The sequence below is a fragment of the Bos javanicus genome, chromosome 7 (genome assembly GCF_032452875.1).
Source record: "Bos javanicus breed banteng chromosome 7, ARS-OSU_banteng_1.0, whole genome shotgun sequence".
In the NCBI taxonomy this organism is placed as follows: domain Eukaryota; kingdom Metazoa; phylum Chordata; class Mammalia; order Artiodactyla; family Bovidae; genus Bos; species Bos javanicus.
The window spans coordinates 5,394,907-5,415,272 of record NC_083874.1 but is presented as its reverse complement, the minus strand read 5'-3'; the positions used below and the strand labels follow the sequence as shown (position 1 = coordinate 5,415,272).

The following is a 20,366-nucleotide window of genomic DNA, read 5'->3' as shown; positions in this document are numbered from 1 at the left end:
GGAAACAGCAAAGAAGTTTGAATAACAGCTGAAGTGTCACCCTCCTTAACAAGAATTACAGTATCCTGTATGTAGGATGAAAAATTGCATTTAGGCAACAGTGGCAAATAAGTAAAAAGTTAGTGGAGTAAACTTTTAAAATCTTTACATTGAGGGGAGAGTGACATATGCTTAGTTGAGCAGAGTAGCAGTATTAATAGTTATAGTAGATACTGGGTGAACAGAAGCAGTCTATAACTTCCAGATTAGTAGAGGGGAGAAATTAGACTGAAAAAAAGAAAAGTCCCAAATTCTTCCGTAAGGAAACAGGTACAAATAGAAAGCACAAGATAATAAAAATACATACATAAAAATGTGCCAGTTATTAAGTAAATGCAGACGGGCAGAAAACTCCAGTTAAAAGATAGATTTTTTTCAGACTGTATTTTTTAGTTCAATTTTTGTGCTACTTACAAGAAACATCTAAACATGAAGATGCTGAAATTTTGAAAGTAAATGATGGGGGGGCGGGTGGGGGAGAATAAACCTGGAAAATACTACAGAAAGAAATTAAAGCTGATACATCCACACTAATAAAGTTTTATTTTTGGTGTATTACTAGAAACAAGGGGTTTCCTGGGTGGCTCAGTGGGTAAAGAACACGCCTGCCAGTGCAAGAGACATGGGTTCCATCCCTGGGTTGGGACGATCCCCTGGAGGAGGGCGTGGCAACCCACTCCAGTATTCTTTCCTGGAGAATCCCATGGACAGAGGAGCCTGGCAGGCTACAGTCCATGGGGTCACAGAGAGTTGGACACGACTGAGCGACTTAGCACAGACACACTAGAAATAAGAACTATCATATGAAAGCTTTTAACTCACTGAAAGGATGTAACAGTTCCAAATTTATATGCATCTAATAACAGGGCCTCAAAGTTATGAACCACCAGAGGGAGTAAGTTTATCTTTAAAAAGAAAATCTAGGGGCTTCTCTGGCAGTCTTCCACCATAGAGGGTGCAGGTTCAATCCCTGGTTGGGGAACTAAGATCCCACATGTCATGCAGCAGGGCCAAAATGTTGTGTTTTTTTTTTTTTAATCTATCAGTAGGTTTTCAATATTGATCTGTCTTTACGTTCCTAGAAAGAACTCCACCTGGATTATATTTCTTTTCTTATATTTTTATTTCAGTAAGTTGTGTGTGTGTTGTGGGGAGCAGGGAGGGGTCTGGGCTTTTGCCCTCAACACTTGGCGGATCTTTCCCTGCCCTTCAGATTCCCCATGCTGCTGTGACTCTCATCACCCTCACTCAGCAGCCCAGTATGATGGAGCTTCCACCACCCAGAACATTGGGTGGCCAGACAGGAAAGGGATGCGACAAATCAGGCACCAGCTCCTAAGGATTTCCAGCAGGAAGTTATGTGCCACTTCCACTCTCGTCTCATTGGCCAAAGCAAGTCACATGACTCTGCCCAATACAGGAGCTGAAAGATACATACTCCTCTCTTGTACCTAGGAGGAGGAGAATCAGAAATAGTGATGGAAATCAATGAATAGCCACTGACAAGTCCCCCCAAAGAGATAGTTTTGTTCTGGCGGGCAGGAGGTTCGGCAAGCTTGTTCTATTAAAAAAAATAATTTTTTTTTTGGTGTTGTGGGCCATAGAGTCTGTCCAGACCTCCATTCTGCTGTTATAGCTGAACAAATGGAAATAAATAGCTGCATTCCAATAAAATCTTGTTTACAGAAAGAAACCAGTGGGCTGGAGTCAGCTTACGAAGGCTGTGGTTTACCAACGCCTGGTGTCGGGCATTACTCTGACTTCCCATCTCACCTCTTAGAACAGTTAGGGACCTGGAGTTCCCCACCCCCTTTCTCCTCTCTCTCCTCTCTGCGTCTCTTTTCTTCCTCCGTCCCCACCCCAGTCTCTGCTGACAGCTGTCTGGCCCAGCCTCTACAGAGCATGCACTAAAAATACCCCGGCAGCAGCCTGAGTACCGGGGGCCCTGGAGCCCTGGCAGGAGCCAGATGTGTGACCCGTGTGTGACCTTGTCCTGGGCACCCACTCTGGGCACTGCCTGCTCATCGGCAGCCCCTCCCCAGTACTTGCCCAGAGCCTGAGCAACAGCTGCCCCCTGGTTTCTCAGTGTTGCTCCAACATCTGGATCATGCCTCCAGGCCTTTGCACCCAACGTGTCCCCTCCCTGGAATGCCACCGTCCAGCCTTGGATCAGTCAACGCATACTGGCTGCTGCCCTGTTGGGGAACAGTGTCAAGTAGGGGAGCCAGACACATAGGAGGGGACAACACCCCACGATGCCGGGCCTGTTGGCTGGCACTGGGTGCCAGAGGAGTCCACCACACCTGGGGGTGGGGAAAAACATTAAGGATGCAAAGGATTAAGCCAGTATTAGGGGACGACTGGGAGCAAGGGTGGCAGAGGGACCTGCAGAAGCAGAGGCTTGGTCTTTTTGAGGAACCGAGAGGAGACATAAAATTGAAGCTTCAAGAACACTGGGAGGCTGGGGGTGGAGCCATCCCTACAGCTTCATGGACACCCCACTGAGCAAATGGAACTTGCCCTTCAAAGGACCGGGTGTTGGAAGAGACCAGCCAAGCTGGGGAGCAGTGAGCACACCAGGATTAGCATGTAGAGTTGGCAGTCTTTCCAGAGGGGCTTGGGGCGGGGCTAGGGGGACCTGGTTCCTGGTGGGGCGTGGCCAGGGCACTTATCTGGAAAGATGTGGACTCTTGAAAGGCCAAGATGGAGAGGGGAGGGGTAGCCTTTCTCCGAGAGAGCAACATAAAAGCTCTCATCTTCCAAACCCACCCCCTAGGGATCCTTCTCCAGGAAGCCCTCCCTCCTCTCTTTCTGGTCCCCACCCCCAGCCCAGGGCCTCCTCTGGCCTCTTCCTCCTCTGGCTCTTCCCTTTTAAACGCCACCCTGGATTTCCCCGGCGCTCCAGTGCTTAAGAGTCTGTTTGCCAATGCAAGCGACATGGGTTCGATCCCTGGTCTGGGGAGATCCCACATGGCGAGCGGCAGCTAAGCCCACAGCACAACCACTGGAGCCCTCTCTCTGCCACAAGAGAAGCCACTGCACTGAGAAACCCTCGCACCACAATGAGAGAGTAGCCCCCGCTCAGCTCAACTAGAGAGAGCCCATGCACAGCAATGCAGACCCAGCACAGTCAAAAACAGTTCAGTTTAAAACACCACCCTGTCCACCAGTAAGTCACTCTTCTGCTGCCTTCTGGTCTGCAACCAGGGCTGCTGCTGAGACAGGCATGGCTGGCACCCTACCTGTATAGCATGTGCCTTTTTCCTTCCTGACCTACAGCAGGTGCTCAGGAAACGTTGGTTGTGTTCCAGCTTGGCAGCACTGGGACTGCGGCCTGGGGAATATTACTTAAGCTCTCTGGACCCCACACCTTCATCCCACACCCAGTCACAGAAGATTGGTATGAGCCTCCGGGTACCCTTGAACTGTATTGGTGGTGACCAGACACCTGAGATTCCTTCCCCAACCCCAGACAGGCCTGTTCTGCATCCTGTCCTCCCCCATCCTCACAACATCTGCTGGGATCCAAGGTCAGGACCGGTGAGAGCTTAGGCCTCAGTGTACCTGGGCCAAGCCCTGCCTCTGACATGTCTTCATGTGTGACTTCAGAGAGCAGCCTCTTGCCTATCAGCCTTGGTCCCTTCACCTGTAAAACAAGAATCAAAGCCCTCTCCCCACTTTGCCCCTGGCCCAGGCTTGAGGAAGCCACGTATGCGGGTATGGATGAAGTTCAGACACCACCTAGCTGGTGTGGGTGGTGCCAGAGCCCCCACGGACCTCCCAGCTTGTGATGGGGCGGGCGCCAAGCCTAACCATGCCCCAGCCCTGAGGGGTTATCTCTGAGCTGAAAGAAAGCCAGACCAGAGCTACCGCGCAGGAACTGAGAGCTAAGTTACCAGTCAGATGGGGAACTGAGAGAACTCCCGGAGGAGGGGACAGCAGAAGCAAAGGCTCTGAGGTGAGACCAACTTTGTAGAACTGCCGTGAGAGGAGCGAGGCCAGACTGCGCTGGCCTGGAGGGCTTAGGGATGGGGAGGGCGGGGGTGTAGGGTCTTTACTGAGGGTCCTGGGCACTGGGGCAGGGTTTGGAGCTAGAGAGGCAGGTGATCACTCTCTGTTTGAAACCTGCTCCCTGTGAGTACAAGTTAACATCCTGAGCCTCTATACCTGTAGCCCTGAATGGAATAATTCAGCGAATGGAGAGGGGATGGTAGGAGCCAGGTTTCTCCCTATTGGAGTGGGAGGTTATAGACAGGCAAAGTAGAAGGTGAGGAGGATCAGTTTAGTAAATGTAAAGGCATCTGTATGAATTCACGTTTAATTCCTATAGATACAGTTATGTATGGGAATATATATAGATCTGGGTATATACACAAGTTAATATACACACATATATGTCCTTGCTCTGTCCACTGAGAGGGCCTAGAAACAACTATACTCCAGTAGTGATGAGCACACTTCCTGTCCAAATGTTGGTTTTCTAAAAGTACTCTCCAACAAAGGGCACCAGGGCTGCTCCTTAGAGAAAGGCTGATTCTAGGACTAGGGCAGGAAATGCATCAGATGAGCTTGAAGCTTGTCGTAGTGACAAAGAAAGGGAAGTGTTAAAAGAGAAAAAAAGACAAAGACAAAAGGACAAAAAATGCAAAAGATGGGGGCGTGTCAAAGCAACATGAGAGCCAATTGAATGAGCTTCCAATGGCCAAGGCTGGAACAACTTGAACAAGATAATCAATAAAGTAGTATTGGATTATAACCCAAAGTATAGAATAAGTATCCATGATTCCATACCAATATGGGAGAAGAAACTTATTTCCCATCAGAGGAATTCCAAGTAATTTTTTGCCCTCGAGGTAGGAGAGAGTGATTCCTTATCCCTTGGATGTGGGCTGTAAATAGTCACTTCCTTCCCAAGGATAGAGCTTGGAAAGGAGGCAGAGACTAACCTGATAACGGAAACCCCTGCCAGACACTAGCTTAGCCAGGCAATCTCAACGTCACTGAAATTTCATGCTGAAGGCGTGCGCCCCGGACACACTGTGATGGGAGGAGGTTTCACCTCTGTGATCTTCTAACCCATCACCCCAGTCAAACCTAGAGAAAAACATCAGGCAAATTTCAATTGTGGCAATCATATAACAGTATATAAACATATCTAATCAACATGTACTACACAGGAAATTCACACAATATTATATGTCAAACACAGTTAAATTAAAAAAAATTTTTTAATCCCCATTGAGGGGCATCCTACAAAATAACTAACCAGTTCTCAAAACTGTCAAGGTCATTAATATCAAAAAAGTCTAAGAAACTGCTTAATTCAGAAAAGCCTAAGAAATATGATGACTTGATTTCCCCAGAAGGAGTCCTGGGACAGAAAAAGAACATTAGGGAAAACTGAGGAAATCTGAATAATGTATGCATTTTCGTTAATAACAACATCTCAGTGTTGGTTCACTAACTGTGACAAATGTACCATATTATGTCAGGTGTTAATAACAGGAGAAATTGGGTGTGGGATATGCAGGAACTCTCTGTAATATCTTCATAGTAATTCTGTAAATTGAAAACTGCTCTACAATTTAAAATGTATTTTTAAAAACCTCTATAGGGTTTCTCCGGTGGTCCAGTGGTTAAGAATCCGCCTTGCAATGCAGGGGACACAGGTTCAATCCCTGGTCTGGGAAGAGCTTACATGCTGCATGGCAACTAGACCTGTGTGCTGCAACGACTGAGGCTACACGCTGCAACCACTGAAGCCTGTGCTCCAGAACAAGAGAAGCCACCGCAATGAGAAGCCCACATGCCATCGCTAGAGAGTAATCCCTGCTCGCTGCAACTAGAGAAAGGCTTTGTACAGCAACAAAGACCCAGAGCAGCCAAAAACAACTAAATAAGTAAATCTTTGCTGGGGGGGAGCCCTATAGTTGCCATGCGGAACAGGGATTGTCAGGAGGAAGGGGGAAAGGCAAGAAGAGGCACACGTACCAATAGGGAGCCGAGGTAGCATCCAGGCTGCACCCTGGGCCCAGGCCACTGCAGGGTACAGGAAATGAGCTAACTGTGACCAGTGTGGATGATGAACGGAAGAGAAGGCTCTCAGAGACTCCCAGGCCTCTGGCCAGGTTCCTGGGCGGCCCTTCTAAGTTCGGGAGGCTGGTGGAGGAGCAGGTCTGGAGGCAAGCAGATCAGCCAGGAACAGAGATTTGAATGGAGGACCCACGGGCGCTGTATGAATCTCATTTTAAGAGCACTCACTTGAGGGCGACCGGAGCCTCTCAGGTTTATGACATGACAACATTCTGAAGGATGGCTCTCCCCCACCCCTGTGACCAGATCCTGAGGGTGCCTGCATCAGGCTGTAGATTCGCTGCGTAGCCTGCAGGAGCCTTCTCTGAGCCTCAGTTTTCCCATCTGTAAAATGAGGATCTATATGTGCCGCTTGTCACAGGCTTGTAGGAGGAATCAGAAGAGTCCTTCTCAGTGCTCGTCACACATTTGGAGACTCTTCCCCCAGAGTCTCCGGTGGAAGGAACCGGATCTATCGCTTTAAATTATGCAAATGAATGCGGGTAGTGGGGCGGGGAGATTAAAAAAAGGAGCCGCTCCCCCAGACTATCAGCACGCAGGGCTGGTGGAACTGGCCGCCTAAATGGCCCAATGGTTGGCCGCGCGCACTCGCAGCCCGCCCCTGCCTCCCAGGCCGCCGCGGAGGTGGGGACTCTCTCGGCCACGCCCCGGAGGCGGGGCCATCCGGCGGCAGCGCCGCAGCCGCGGAGGGAGGGGCGGGGCGGGCTCGGGTATCAGCTACCGAGCCGCAGGTGGCGGCGGGCGCGGGGCTCGGCCCGAGCTCGGGAGGTGAGTGCTGTTCCCTGAAACACCCCGAACCCCCCTGGCCCCCGCAGCACCCCGTGCGCACCGCGCCTGGCAGCCCGGCGGCTCCAGGGTCAAAGGCGCGGCGGGATGTGAGGGACGGAGAACAGAGGGTGGGGGGCTGCGCGGTGGGTACCCGGTCCTTCCTCCACCTCCCGCGTGATAACCGGGGATCCGCGGAGGGAGATAGAGACCCCTCCTAAATCCTCCATCTCCTGGCCTAGAACTGGAGCGTGCAGCGGGGCTGCTATGAATCGAGACCCCTCCCCAAAATCCCTTTATTCTAAGCCTGGATCTGGGTCTAGGTTCCAGAGCTGCAAAGATGAGCTTGCCGCTCTCCCTCGAGCCTGGGACTCAAGACAGATGAAATGGAGACCACCCCCAATTTCCCTCTTCCCAGCTCTGGCCTGTAGATCGCCCCACCCACCCCCACCCCCGGCCCCGAGACCAACATGAGGAACCCCTTCCTCTGTGCACCCCTATCTAGGCCTGGCTAAGGAGCTGGGGGTCCCCTGGTCCCTCCTCTAGAGTGTCTTTTTCTAGCTCCCTACCACAAGGATGGGGTAATGGAGGGACATTTCACTGGCATCCTCTGCAGGGACCCCAAGGTTGGAATTCTGGGGAGGGTCAGATAGAGTCCCTTGCCTGGCAGGGCCAGGCCGGGCCAGGCTTGGAAAGACCTGGAGTGTGGACTCAGTGGTGGTCCCTACTTCAGTGGGAGATGGGCAGTGAGCATCTGTTCCCAGGGATTAAAATAAATCGAGGTAAATTAGGATCTTGCTGGAGGCTGACTGAAAGTGGGGTGCGGAGGAGGGTTGGGGGGTGGGCGGCCCCTCCATCTGCTTCAGATCCCAGAATTCGCCTGCCTCATCCGCAGTAGGTACCAGGAGGTAGCTTCGGATGGACCTGCCTCACTGGTGACCTTGGACAGATGACAGACCTCCCTGAGCCTTTATTATTATTTTTTTTTTATTTGAAAGTGGGATTGAGGCTTCAAAGCTTGTACTCTACTGATTCTGAAATCCACCCACTCCATCTTTTGCTAAATTGTGACTCCACCCTTTTGTTAAAGACGATGGTCGCAGGAGAGAGAGAGACAGGTTTGGAGATCCCTCCATATGCCTTGCTGGGCTCAGAGCCTCGGTTTACTGCACTGAAAAATGGGCTGATGGTCACACTCTGGCATTGCCAGAGGAGTTGCTTTGCCAGACAATAAAACGTATTACCAAGCTGCTATCTTCAGAACAGGGGCTCCTCCACCCTTGTCACGCTGGCGGGACTGCCCAGGGCATATCCTGACCCACATACCTTCACCCACGCCAGGGGCAAGCCAGTACCTAGATAGGATCCTGGGCAGGACGAGGTGGGAGGTGCTGGGCTAGTCTATCCCCTGTCCCTTGGGGCTCTGTCCCTGTGGTGGGGGTGGAAGTCCAGAGTCCCCAGGTTCAAATCCAGCTTTCCTGTGAGTGGTTTTGCCCCTTTGCACCTTGGTGTGTTCTTCTATGAAATGGGCTGAATTCCCCTTGGAAGATCAGAGCAAACTGGCAGAACGGGAGCGCTGTAAATGCAGACATTGTAATACTATAGTCATTATCATACAGTATTATAATCATTACCATATTGTAATTATAATACTAATTGCAATATTAGTGAGCATAAACAGGGTCAACAGCTGATTCAGGTCAGGGCAGGATAGGAAAGGAGGAAATCTGCAAGGGTATTGCCTGCTGTGTCTCCAGAGCTCAGTAGTCAGTTGGTGCTCAATAGGTGTTGGCTAAGGAAAGTGACGGAGAGGGAGGAGACAGCAGGGAAGATTGAAAAATTCCTGAGCAGAGGCTCAGAGGCTGTTCATCACCCAGTTATTGTATGACATGGGGCCACTGCCTCAGTTGCCTCACTGGGGGTGATGGCTGAGTCGAGACCCCGCCTCCAGGTGCCACTGTGAGAATCAAGCCAGACTGTGTAAATGGGCACAACCCTGGTGGCCAGCCCTAGAGGGGAGCAAGTGCATGACAGAGCTGGTCCTTGAAGCAGCATAGCCAAGAGGCCAGTCACAGGAAAAGAAGAGAAAGACCCCAAACTGGCCCTACTGTGAGCAAACTGGAGTCCAAGGGAGAGCAAAATGATAGATCCTGTTTTGCAGAAGGGCCTAGAGGCCCAGAGAGGTCAGGGGCAGCCCAAGGCCACCTACTGAGAGGTCAGGAGTTCCAGACAACCCGTCAGGAACAGGAGCCCTGCCTTCTTTGCTGACTTGGTTCCTGTCTTGTTTTATCTGCTCCCGGACCTGCTCAAATGCTGAACTGGCGAGAAACCCCAGGGTTTTGGGAATTGATGCTGGGGAGGCTGGATCTCCAGGCAGTGCCCGGAGCTTGTGTCAGCCATCTCTGGGAAGGACTCTGTTCCCCACTTCCAGCAGCCAGAGGATGGGGGCATCCGGGTCAGCTGACAGCCTGCTTTGTGACCTTGGGCAAGGACCTGTCCATCTCTGGGCTTTGCCCTGGCACTGAGGAGGCTGGGAGACCTGGGTTCACACAGGGCTGACTTCTCCATCAGACACGGTGACCACCCTGTCTCAGGCACAACCGTGGAGTCCATAAAGGTGTTTTTAACTTCTTTTAAAATCAGAAGGGAAAGAAAACCCAGGCTTTGGGGTCAAAGAAAACATTTAATATATGGTATTGGAGGCAGACACTTTAACCTCTGAGCCACCAGCCTCCCATTAATATATTCGTCTCTATGTCAAATGTAGTTGTAAAAATAGTTTAGACCCTTTTTTTAGTGTAGGAAGGGACTCTGAAAGCAAAAGTGCCTCAGGCCCGTGGAAGGCCTCATCCCGCCCTGCGTTTGAGTCTTGGTTCTCCCATTCACAGGCTGTGCAGCCTTGGGCACGTGACTCCCCTCTCTGAGTCTTGGGTTCCCCACGCCCACCCAGTGAAGCAGGCATCACTGGCCCACCTGAGAATGGTGAGATGTGGATGTTTAGTCTACGTGGTTGGTGCTCAAATTTGTGGGTACTATTATTTGACAATTGTTATCAAGATTGTATTTGCGCACTAATAATAGCCCCGAGGTGGGGGCCTCAGCTTTCTCAGCCAGCACCTGCGCAGTTCTAGGGAGGTCCCAGGGGTGCTGGTCTGGCGGGGGAGGTGAGCTGGCGGTTGGGCCATGGGCGGGGCGGGGTGAGCTTCCTGTGCCCCAGGCACAGGGGCCTCAGCTAACGGAAGCGGCAGGGGCCACGTGGTTATCTCCTGGTACCCGCCCTGTCTCAGGGGCTCTGTTCCCACTCGCTGTCCGGTGAGTTTGAGCCCAGGCCAGGAGGCCCCCACTGCTCCTCCTTTCCCCTCTCAGGGACAGAAGGGAGACCCCCCTCCTACCTGGCCCGGGTTTTGAGAGAAACAGTAGGTGTCACTTCCTGGGCCTGCGCAGGGTCACCCTTTGCTCTGCCACTGTGCTCCCCGACTTTACAACCCTGAGCGGCAGGATGGATGGCAGGGCGGTCGCGGAAATATGACGAACCAGAGCCCCATCTGGTAGTTTCAAACAGGGGTTCTTCGGCAGACAGGTCAGGGACAAAACCATAGTGACCTGGGGACAGTCAGTGACCTCTCTGTGTTCAGTTTCCTCATCTGTAAAGCTGATATTGAGCCCCACGTTGTGCTTGTGAAGGTTGAATGAGTGTGTGGTGCCTGAAAGGAGCTGGACACAGTGTCGCACTCACACTGGTGCTCAGTGTATGTCTAACGGGGAGGGGCAATCCAATGGGAGCTGTAAAAACAGTAGCAAAGATTCTTGGTTTCGGGGGAACGTAGGCCCTCTGGCTCCTAGGATCTTCTAGGCCTGTACTCTCTAGCAGAACTTCATCTGTGCTTTCTGGTACAGTGGCCACCAGCCTTGTGTGGCTACTGAGCCCTGGAAACAAGGCTGGCACAACTGAGGAAGTAGGAGGTTAATTTTATTTAGTTTAAAATTAAGTTGCCACATGGGGGCTAGTGGTTCCCATGATCAGTTAGCATAGCTCCAAGGGATTTGAAGATGCTCAGGGTCTAGGTCATGGCCAAAATCTAAGAAATGAGATGGGAATTTAGGGCTTTTCCCTCTTGGGATGTCAGCTTTGTATGTCCCCAGTTAGACTAGGTTTCTTCATGGGCTACACTGGGGGCTGGAGTTTCTCAGGGGTCCCAGCACCACCCAACACAGGGTGGTGGTTGGGAATATTTGTTGAATAAAATAATTGTTTGTTTGGTGAACTCCTATTCATGCTTTAAAATCCCAACTCCTATGCCCTCTCCTTTAGTTCAAGTCCCCCAGCCGAATCATCTCATGGACCCTGGTATTGTCCTGGCCAGGTAGGCACATGGTGGGTGCTAGGTGACTTATAGAAGTCATATAACTGGAGGCTAGCTGATAAAGGGTCAAATTAAACTCAAGATTAGAAAACTGTGGCTCAGAGAGGGGCAGCCTTGCCCAAGGTCCTTGCTCAGTCCTTTCTGGTGAGGCCCAGGTAGCTTTCCCATCCCTGCAGTCACCAGCCCCATCTCTGCTGCTACTGTGCCTCTTGGGCTCCCAGCTGCTGCTGAACTGCCCTCGGGGTCATGAATTATGGATGAGGCTTGTGGGCTCTAGTGACAAGCCCAACCTTGACAACATGCCAAGGACACCAAGTGTCCCTCCCTCGCCTGGGAGGCCTGGGGTCCTCCAGTAAGATCCCTTCTAGGCATTTCCTCGTGTTTTGCAGATGGGGAAACTGAGGCACGGAGCTGGACAGTGACTCAGATACCTACCAGGTGAACACACGGGCTTCCAGGGGGCAGGGGCAGGACTCATGGACACACCAGTGTCAGCTGAGTCACCGTGGCAAGGGTTGGACTTTCCATCCCAGGAATGTGCATGGCATGGGGACTGTTGTAAAGGGATTCAGGAGACCCTAAGGGAACCTTAGGGCCACTTGAAGGACCCCAACTCCCACGTGGCCAATCACAGTCCCAGTATCCACCTCTTACCAGACCCTCTTCCGACAGGAGCTGCCCGGTGCGGAGCCGAGTGCTCACGGGACTCAGCTGACCCAAGCGCAAATCCACTGTCATTTCCTGGCTTTGTTACCTTGGCAAGTAGCTTGAGGGGACTCAGTTTTTCTGTCTCTGAAATGGCCCAGAGCTTTTCTACCCATCCCCCACCCTGAACTCCTCTTCATGCTTAAAAACCCCACCCCCATGCCCCTTCCTCTAGTCTAGGCTCCCCCAGCCCCTATCCCTTCATTTAGTTTAGCTCTGACCCCACAGGGCTGGGGGTATCTGTATCCAACTCTGTCCCCCTAGGCTGGGAGCTACTTGGGGACCATGCCCAAAGCTGAATCACTCCAGGGACCCTGGCATACTCCCAACTTTGGGGCTTTTGGTTCCTCCTCCATCCTCTTTCTCCTTCCTCCACAAGGAGAGAAGTTGGAATTTCCCCTCCTTAGGCCTGAGCTGGCTGTGACTGAAACTCAAATTTGCCTCTCTCTTTGTATAGGCACAAGATAGGAACCTTCAGGGCTCTCCACAGAGGCCATCAAAATGTCATATTTTGGGGAGTATTTTTGGGTAAGTAAGATTCACTCTTATTTTGGTGGGGTGTCCTGGAAGGGCTGCGGGGGCTTTTATGGAGATGGAGAAACCTGGTGGCTTGTGGGCAGAGTTTTAGGCAGATAGAGGGTTTGCAGGGGTTAGAAGTTAAAACTGGGAAGAGTCAGGCTGGCTTTGAATCTATAGCCCCAGATGTCATAGGCCTTGTGGTCTTGGGCATGTCACAGCTTGAACAGGATGACTGAGGCCCAGAGTAGGAATCTCTTACCTGAAGTTGCCCAGCGAGAAAGTAGAGTCAGGTCTCAAACCCAGGGCCCGACCGAGCTTCCAGGATCATTCCAGCCAGGGAATTTCCACGTCTTCCCCATGCTGGAGAGTTGGGGGGTTTTCTTGACCCCTTGGGACCGGCTCACCTGTCTGCTCTCCAGACTGGGGACCAAATAGTATGACCCAAGGAGCCAAGTGAGACAGATTTTTTTTTACTTGTTCACTCTCTTCCTCCCTCTCTGTCACCACTACCACCCACCCAGCCCACTCTAGGAGATGTTGGAGCCCCCAGGAGACTGCCTCCCAACCCTGACCCTGAGGAACACCAAATCTGGGGGACACAGAGCTAGTAAGACACCTCTAGTCCTACTGAGTCAGGACTGAGCCCAACCTTGTGTGTGCCAGAGAAGGAGCAGGATGCAGAGCTGTGTTTGCCATGGGCTTTGAAGGCTGATTTTCCAGGATGCCAGAAAGGCATTCTGGGCAGGGGGAGCCAACTGAGCAAAAATAAAGAGGCGTGACACGGGGTGGCCAGTGGAGGGCACAAGGACTCCTCTTGCAGAGCCAGGCTAATGGGGAGACACAGAGGACATGTGAACAGGAGAATAGGGTGGGACGCAGGGCAGAAAGCCCCTTCCTTGGTTGCAGGCCCAGAGCTTGCAGAGAGGAAGCCCGTTGCTAGGCAACTAGTTGCCCCTGGCAACAGGCTTTTCTCCCTCCCCAGCTGGGGCTCCTCTTACTAGCATTTGCTTTCTTAAAGAGGCAGCACCCCCTTGCCACCTGCGGGTGGTGGGTAGGGGGGTGGGAGGGCTGGGGGGAGGGCTGGACTTCCACCTTCTTTCCAAGGGTCACAATCCCTGGATTTGCCTCTGAATGGCTGTGTGACCTCACCCAAGGGCTGCCCCTCTCTGAGACCCCGGTGGCACTTTGTGTAAGGGGGTTTGACCTTTTGAGGATCAGTTGTTGCCCACATTTTGCAGTCCTGACGGGGGCACCTACATGTATTTTAAATTCTTTTTAATTGTGTGAGGCAGGCAAGTTCACTGCAGAAAATTCAGACTAGCAAAGAGAAAATAGTAGCTACCCCCAACCCCTCCCTCCAAAGATAGCCTGGTACAGAGTGGATGAGAGCTTTGAGTTTGAGATTTGAATTGGGCTCTTCTGGGAGCGCTTGGGCAAGTGACTTTGCATCTTGAAGACTCAGTTTCTCCATCTGGGAAAGGAGAATGAAGCTCCTACTTCCCCAGGGCTCAGGGAGCACCCCAGAATGTCTGTTTCTCTTTTATTTGTTTATTTATTTATCTACTTATTGGCTGTGTCTGGTCTTAGTTGCAGCATGTGGGATCTTTGATTGTGGTGCACGGACTGTCTAGTTGTGGGCTCAGTAATTGCAGTGCACAGGCTCCAGGGCATGCAGACTTTAGTAGTGGTGGCAGGCAGGCTTAGTTGCTCAGGGGCATGCGGGATCTTAGTTCCCTGCCCAGGAATCGAACCTGTGTCCCCTGCATTGCAAGGCAGATTCTTAACCACTGTGAGGGAAGTCCCCTGTCTATTTCTTTTAATTAATGTTTCTTTTAATCTATTATTAGTATTGCTGGCTCTTTGCTGGATGATGCTGGGGCCCTGACTGATCTGATCAGATCAGATCAGTCGCTCAGTCATGTCCGAATCTTTGCGACCCCATGAATCGCAGCACGCCAGGCCTCCCTGTCCATCACCAACTCCCAGAGTTCACTCAGACTTATGTCCATCGAGTCAGTGATGCCATCCAGCCATCTCATCCTCTGTCGTCCCCTTCTCCTCTTGCCCCCAATCCCTCCCAGCATCAGAGTCTTTTCCAATGAGTCAACTCTTCGCATGAGGTGGCCAAACTACTGGAGTTTCAGCTTTAGCATCATTCCTTCCAAAGAAATCCCAGGGCTGATCTCCTTCAGAATGGACTGGTTGGATCTCCTTGCAGTCCAAGGGACTCTCAAGAGTCTTCTCCAACACCACAGTTCAAAAGCATCAATTCTTCAACGCTCAGCTTTCTTCAGAGTCCAACTCTCACATCCATACATAACCACAGGAAAAACCATAGCCTTGACTAGACGAACCTTTGTTGGCAAAGTGATGTCTCTGCTTTTGAATATGCTATCTAGGTTGGTCATAACTTTCCTTCCAAGGAGTAAGCATCTTTTAATTTCATGGCTGCAGTCACCATCTGCAGTGATTTTGGAGCCCAGAAAAATAAAGTCTGACACTGTTTCCACTGTTTCCCCATCTATTTCCCATGAAGTGATGGGACCGGATGCCATGATCTTTGTTTTCTGAATGTTGAGCTTTAAGCCAACTTTTTCACTCTCCACTTTCACTTTCATCAAGAGGCTTTTGAGTTCCTCTTCACTTTCTGCCATAAGGGTGGTGTCATCTGCGTATCTGAGGTTATTGAGATTTCTCCGGGCAATCTTGATTCCAGCTTGTGTTTCTTCCAGCCCAGCGTTTCTCATGATGTACTCTGCATATAAGTTAAATAAGCAGGGTGACAATATACAGCCTTGACGTACTCCTTTTCCTATTTGGAACCAGTCTGTGGTTCCATGTCCAGTTCTAACTGTTTCTTCCTGACCTGCATACAAATTTCTCAAGAGGCAGATCAGGTGGTCTGGTATTCCCATCTCTTTCAGAATTTTCCACAGTTTATTGTGATCCACAGAGTCAAAGGCTTTGGCATAGTCAATAAAGCAGAAATAGATGTTTTTCTGGAACTCTCTTGCTTTTTCCATGATCCAGCGGATGTTGGCAATTTGATCTCTGGTTCCTCTGCCTTTTCTAAAACCAGCTTGAACATCAGGAAGTTCATGGTTCACATATTGCTGAAGCCTGGCTTGGAGAATTTTGAGCATGACTTTACTAGTGTGTGCGATGAGTGCAACTGCGCGGTCATTTGAGCATTCTTTGGCATTGCCTTTCTTTGGGATTGGAATGAAAACTGATCTGAAGGAGGCTCCATTTGGGAGAGATCAAGCCAGACAAGGATGCCCCAGTCTTGTTGGGCCAAGGCAGGGCTGGAGGCATGGAGGGCACTCGGGGGAAGTATGAGCAAGAGAAGGACACGATCAAGCTGTATTAGAAAGATCTCTTGGGTTTCCTTGGTGGCTCAGTGGTAAAGAATCCGCCCACCAATACGGGAGACAGAGGTTCGATCCCTGATCCAGGAAAAGCCCACATACTGCAGAGCAACTAAGCCCGTGCGCCACAACTATTGAGCCTGCGCTCCAGAGCCGGGGAGCCGCAACTGTTGAGACCATATGTTGCAACAACCGGAGCGCTCGCGCCCTAAAGCCCATTCTTCCCGACAAGAGAAGCCACTGCAATGAGAAGCCTATGCACTGCAACTAGAGAAGAGCTTGCACACCAACAACGATGCAGCACAGCCAAAAACAAATAAGTTTAAAAGAGAGAGAAACATCTCTCTGGGCCTGGCTTGAGAGCAAGACTGGTGTCCAGAGGTTCTGATAGGAGACATAGGCTCAAGACAGCCCCTCCCAGGACCCTCGGCTGCCAGCCCAGCCCGAGGGGGTCAGACACTGCTGGGCGTTTGCCAGGTCTGGGAAGCAGGCCAGCAGTTGGCTCTGAGTCAGCTCCAGATGCCGGCCTGGGCAGCAGTGCCTGGTGCAGCCTCACCCCAGGATCCCCTGGGCGGGGTGGGCAGGGGGCTGCTGGGGTTGTTTGCTGAGGCCTCCCCACTGTGCTTCCCAGGTGGCGCTAGTGGTGAAGTACCTGCCTGCCGATGCAGGAGGCGCAAGAGATGTGGGTTCGATCCCTGGGTCGGGAAGATCCCCTGGAGGAGGGCATGGCAGCCCACTCCAGTATGCTTGCCTGGAGAATCCCATGGTGAGAGGAGCCTGGTGGACTACAGTCCATGGGGCTGCAAAGAGTGGGGCATGACAGTGACTAACCTAGTGACTTATTCAACAAGGAGGGCTGCCTTTGGGACTTTAGAGGACCATGATGTGGATCATCCCATATGAGAGGTAGATGACGCCCTGCCCCCATCTTAATGAGGAGCCACTATAGGCTTGATGAGAGACATGACTGGTCTGGATCACACAGTGTAGCCCTAGCCCCCGCTCAAACTATGGTGAGCCCAGAACTGGGAGAAAAGGGGTTCTGTGCAAGGCATCAGCAGACACCAGGGTAGAGGCTCTGTCCCCACCAGCACCAGGCAACAGCAAAATAGCTTGTCCCTCTATTCAACCAACTCAAATGCCCTTTGTGCACCCCGCCCTGCACTGCACATTGCTGGGTCCTGAGAGAGTATCAGACCCACATCTTGCTTTGTGGGGTCCTCAGAGAAGTTTCATGTTGAAGAGAACAGAAAATAAGGCTACAGTGACTTAAGCGACAGGGGTTGTATTAATTCATAAAACTGAAGAGTTGTGCAGTAGTGTGGCTTTCAGGGTTGGTTTGATCCAGCACTTCTCTACTCAAGATGCTTTTTTTTTTTTTTAAAGACTTCACAACCAAGACCTTTGTTGCAACACACAGGCTCCAGAGTGCCTGGGCTCTGTAGCTGTGGCACATGGGCTTCGTTTCGCCACGACATGTGGGATCTTAGGTCCCTGACCAGGGATTGAACCCACATCCGTTGCATTGGAAGGTGGATTCTTAACCACTGGACCCCCAGGAAAGTCCCTCAACAGGCTTTTTATTCAGACCTTCAAGTTCAGCATCATTCCAAAATTCGTGGTTTCCATGATCTCCTGTGACCACATAATCTCTCACTTATGGAAAGATACAAAGAAAAAACAGAGGGGAAGAGACCAAAGAGAAAGGAGCAAACAGAGGTAGAGAGATATGTACACACTCGCACAGAAAGACAGAAAGATAGTGAGAGAGGAAGATAAGAGTGAATGAGACTGCCTCTCTCTCAACTATGGCACAAGAATCCCAGGGTCTTTTCTAATTGACCAAATTAAGGTCCATAAGCCAATCCTTAGGGCCAGGGGAAACGCAACAGGTGATTGGCTCAGGCCAGAACCAATGCCTATGGCCAAGAGGATGGACTTCTGCCCGTTAGCTCTTCAGCCCAGGCCCCTATTGCTAGGCATCCTTGATGTCCTCTCCATCCCCTTTCTCAATCTCCATCCTCACCCCCTGCAGGGAGAGAAGAACCATGGCTTTGAGGTCCTGTACCACACCGTGAAGCAGGGGCCCATCTCCACCAAGGAGCTGGCAGACTTCATCCGGGAGAGGTGAGGTTCCCCAAGCCCCATCCATCCCCATGGCCAAGACCTGAAGTCCACACTGCCATGCCCATCTTGCACTTCCACCCAGGCTCTGCCCCCTTTTTCCCTTGCCCATCCCACCCTGACAGGGCACCACATTCTGCCAGAAAGGGTCCTGATCCCTGGGGTCTCCAGGAACCAAATGAGCTTGAAGACCCTCCTGACCGACAGTTCTCAACACTGTCAGCCCTATGCCCCATTTTAAGCAATAATCACCAGACTTCTAAGGCCTCCTCTTGTAGAGATGATAATATGACCTAATTACAAGGAGAAATTTGAAAACTCAATCTCGGGCCCTGGGTACAATAAAAGAAAATACATGTATGATGAAATAATCTACATTTCAGCTTGTAAATGCTCTGACGTCCCTGAAAACACAATAAACTCAAATTGCAAGGCAACCTCTGCTCCCTAGCCACTCAGCAGCTGAATGCCCATTAAATCCGGGCAGAGAGTCCAAAGGATTATTAACCAGGTTTTTCCTCTCTGAGGCTGTCACACAAGAACTGTCATAGCCGTGCTCCGTTTCATGAGGCTTCAGACCCTGGATCCATCCACGATTGCCTGTGGTACCGCATGGGTGCCTCTGTCAAAAGATACCCCAGTGGGTAACTAGTTTAAACTGGGCACATGGCTACCCCACACAGAACTGAAATTCTATTAGGATGAAAATGTGAGTGGATATTAGGTAAGCATTTAGCAGTGTCTGTCTAGAGGGAATAAAGAAATCTGAGTTTATCTTCTGCAATTAAATGAGACAAAGCACATGAAACATTGATACGAAGCTCGAAATTTTGTTTACTTGCTCTTGCTGCTGCTGCTACTACTACTGCTGTTAGTAAAATTTTATGTAAGGATGAAAACCTCTCCCGTGAATTTCCCAAGCATCTTCCCCTGCCAGGGGGCTATATCATTCTCCTGGAGGCCTCTGCTCAGATGTTTGAGATGGGGAAACTGAGGCCCAGGGGTATGGGGCCTGTCCCAAGGTGCCCAGGACCTTCCCCATCCTTTCCCTGTCCTCCTATCCAGGGCCACCATCGAGGAGACCTACTCGAAGGCGATGGCAAAACTTTCCAAGCTGGCCAGCAACGGGACCCCCATGGGGTGAGTGGGCTGTGGGTGAGGCAGGAGTCGCCAAGGGTGTGGGTGAGGCTGCCCTTGGCTGTACATCTCCTCACACTTGTGATATGTGGGGCATGGAGTCATCCCTGTGCTTATGGGCTAATTGGACAGAGGAATATGAATGTATATATAGGTGGCTCAGTGGTAAAGAGGCTTCCCAGGTAGCACTGGTGGTAAAGAATCTGCCTGCAATGCAGGAAACTTGGGTTCAGTCCCTGGGTTGGGAAGATTCCCTGAAGAAGGAAATGGCAACCCATTCCAGTATTCTTGCCTGGGAAATCCCATGGACAGAGGAGCCTGACGGGCTATAATTCATTCATTTCATTCAGTGGCTATTTACTGAGCCCATACTGTGTGCCAGACATTGTTTGAGGCACAAGGGGGCCCAGGGGCAATCAAAACAGATCAAGCCTCCAGCCACCGTCATGCCCTGTTCATCGGGTGTGCGTCTGGGATATGTGACAGATGTTAACCAAACGCGAGCAGAGTCCTTTCCCAGAGAGAACAGTGCTAGGAAGAGAATGAAATAGGAGCATTAGAAGGTGGGCACTGTATCTGGAGCTGAGATCTCAGTAATGAGAAAGGATCAGGCCTGGGGGTGTCCGAGGGACAGAGACCCAGGGAGGTGGCTCAGCCAGTGCAAAGGCCCTGAGGCAGCAGCACACTTGTGCATTTCTTGGAAGAGCAAGGAGGCAGGCGTGGCTGCAGGGCCTGGGCACAGTGGAGATGAGGTGGGGGAGAAAGAGAGGGGAAGGGGAGTATCAGGCTGGGCCTGGAGTCCAGACAGAGGACGGCGGGCGTCAGCCTAGGTTTAAACTCCTGCTCTGATGTTCATTTGCTGAGGGGCCTTGGGTGAGGGACAGGGCCTCCCATGCCTCAGTTTCCCTGTCTGCCCACCTTCCGTGACTGCAGTGGGGATTAAATAAGTTCATATGTGTTCATGTTTAGCAGGGCCCAGAACACATGAGGTGTCTGAGCCAAAGCCGGCCATGCTGGGTGAGGGGTCCCTTGCCAAGGGGTTGGGGTCGGGCCTGCTGGGCCCTGGGTGTGACCCCCACCTCTCTGTTTCCAGGACCTTTGCCCCGCTCTGGGAGGTCTTCCGAGTCTCCTCAGACAAGCTGGCGCTCTGCCACCTGGAGCTGACGCGGAAGCTTCAGGATCTCATCAAGGATGTGCTCCGCCACGGGGAGGAACAGCTCAAGGCGCACAAGAAGGTCTGTGCCGTGGGTGC

The 20,366-nt window shown here is 51.5% G+C and overlaps 1 protein-coding gene across 3 annotated transcripts in view; it reads left to right on the top strand.

The window, feature by feature from the left end:
• The first annotated feature begins 6,822 nt into the window (after positions 1-6,822).
• The window catches only part of FCHO1 (FCH and mu domain containing endocytic adaptor 1), a 29,891-nt gene continuing 16,347 nt past the window's right edge, over positions 6,823-20,366 (top strand). The window contains exons 1-7 of one of the 3 annotated variants that reach the window (XM_061421618.1): positions 6,823-6,900; positions 11,651-11,699; positions 11,934-12,019; positions 12,424-12,494; positions 17,889-17,980; positions 19,043-19,117; positions 20,208-20,349. In XM_061421618.1, the coding sequence (XP_061277602.1) occupies positions 12,468-12,494; positions 17,889-17,980; positions 19,043-19,117; positions 20,208-20,349 (336 nt within the window). In that variant the 5' untranslated portion in view covers positions 6,823-6,900; positions 11,651-11,699; positions 11,934-12,019; positions 12,424-12,467. Of the gene's footprint in view, positions 6,901-10,122; positions 10,210-11,650; positions 11,700-11,933; positions 12,020-12,423; positions 12,495-17,888; positions 17,981-19,042; positions 19,118-20,207; positions 20,350-20,366 lie in introns of those variants that run through there. The other 2 variants (XM_061421616.1, XM_061421617.1) reach the window with 2 other exon arrangements.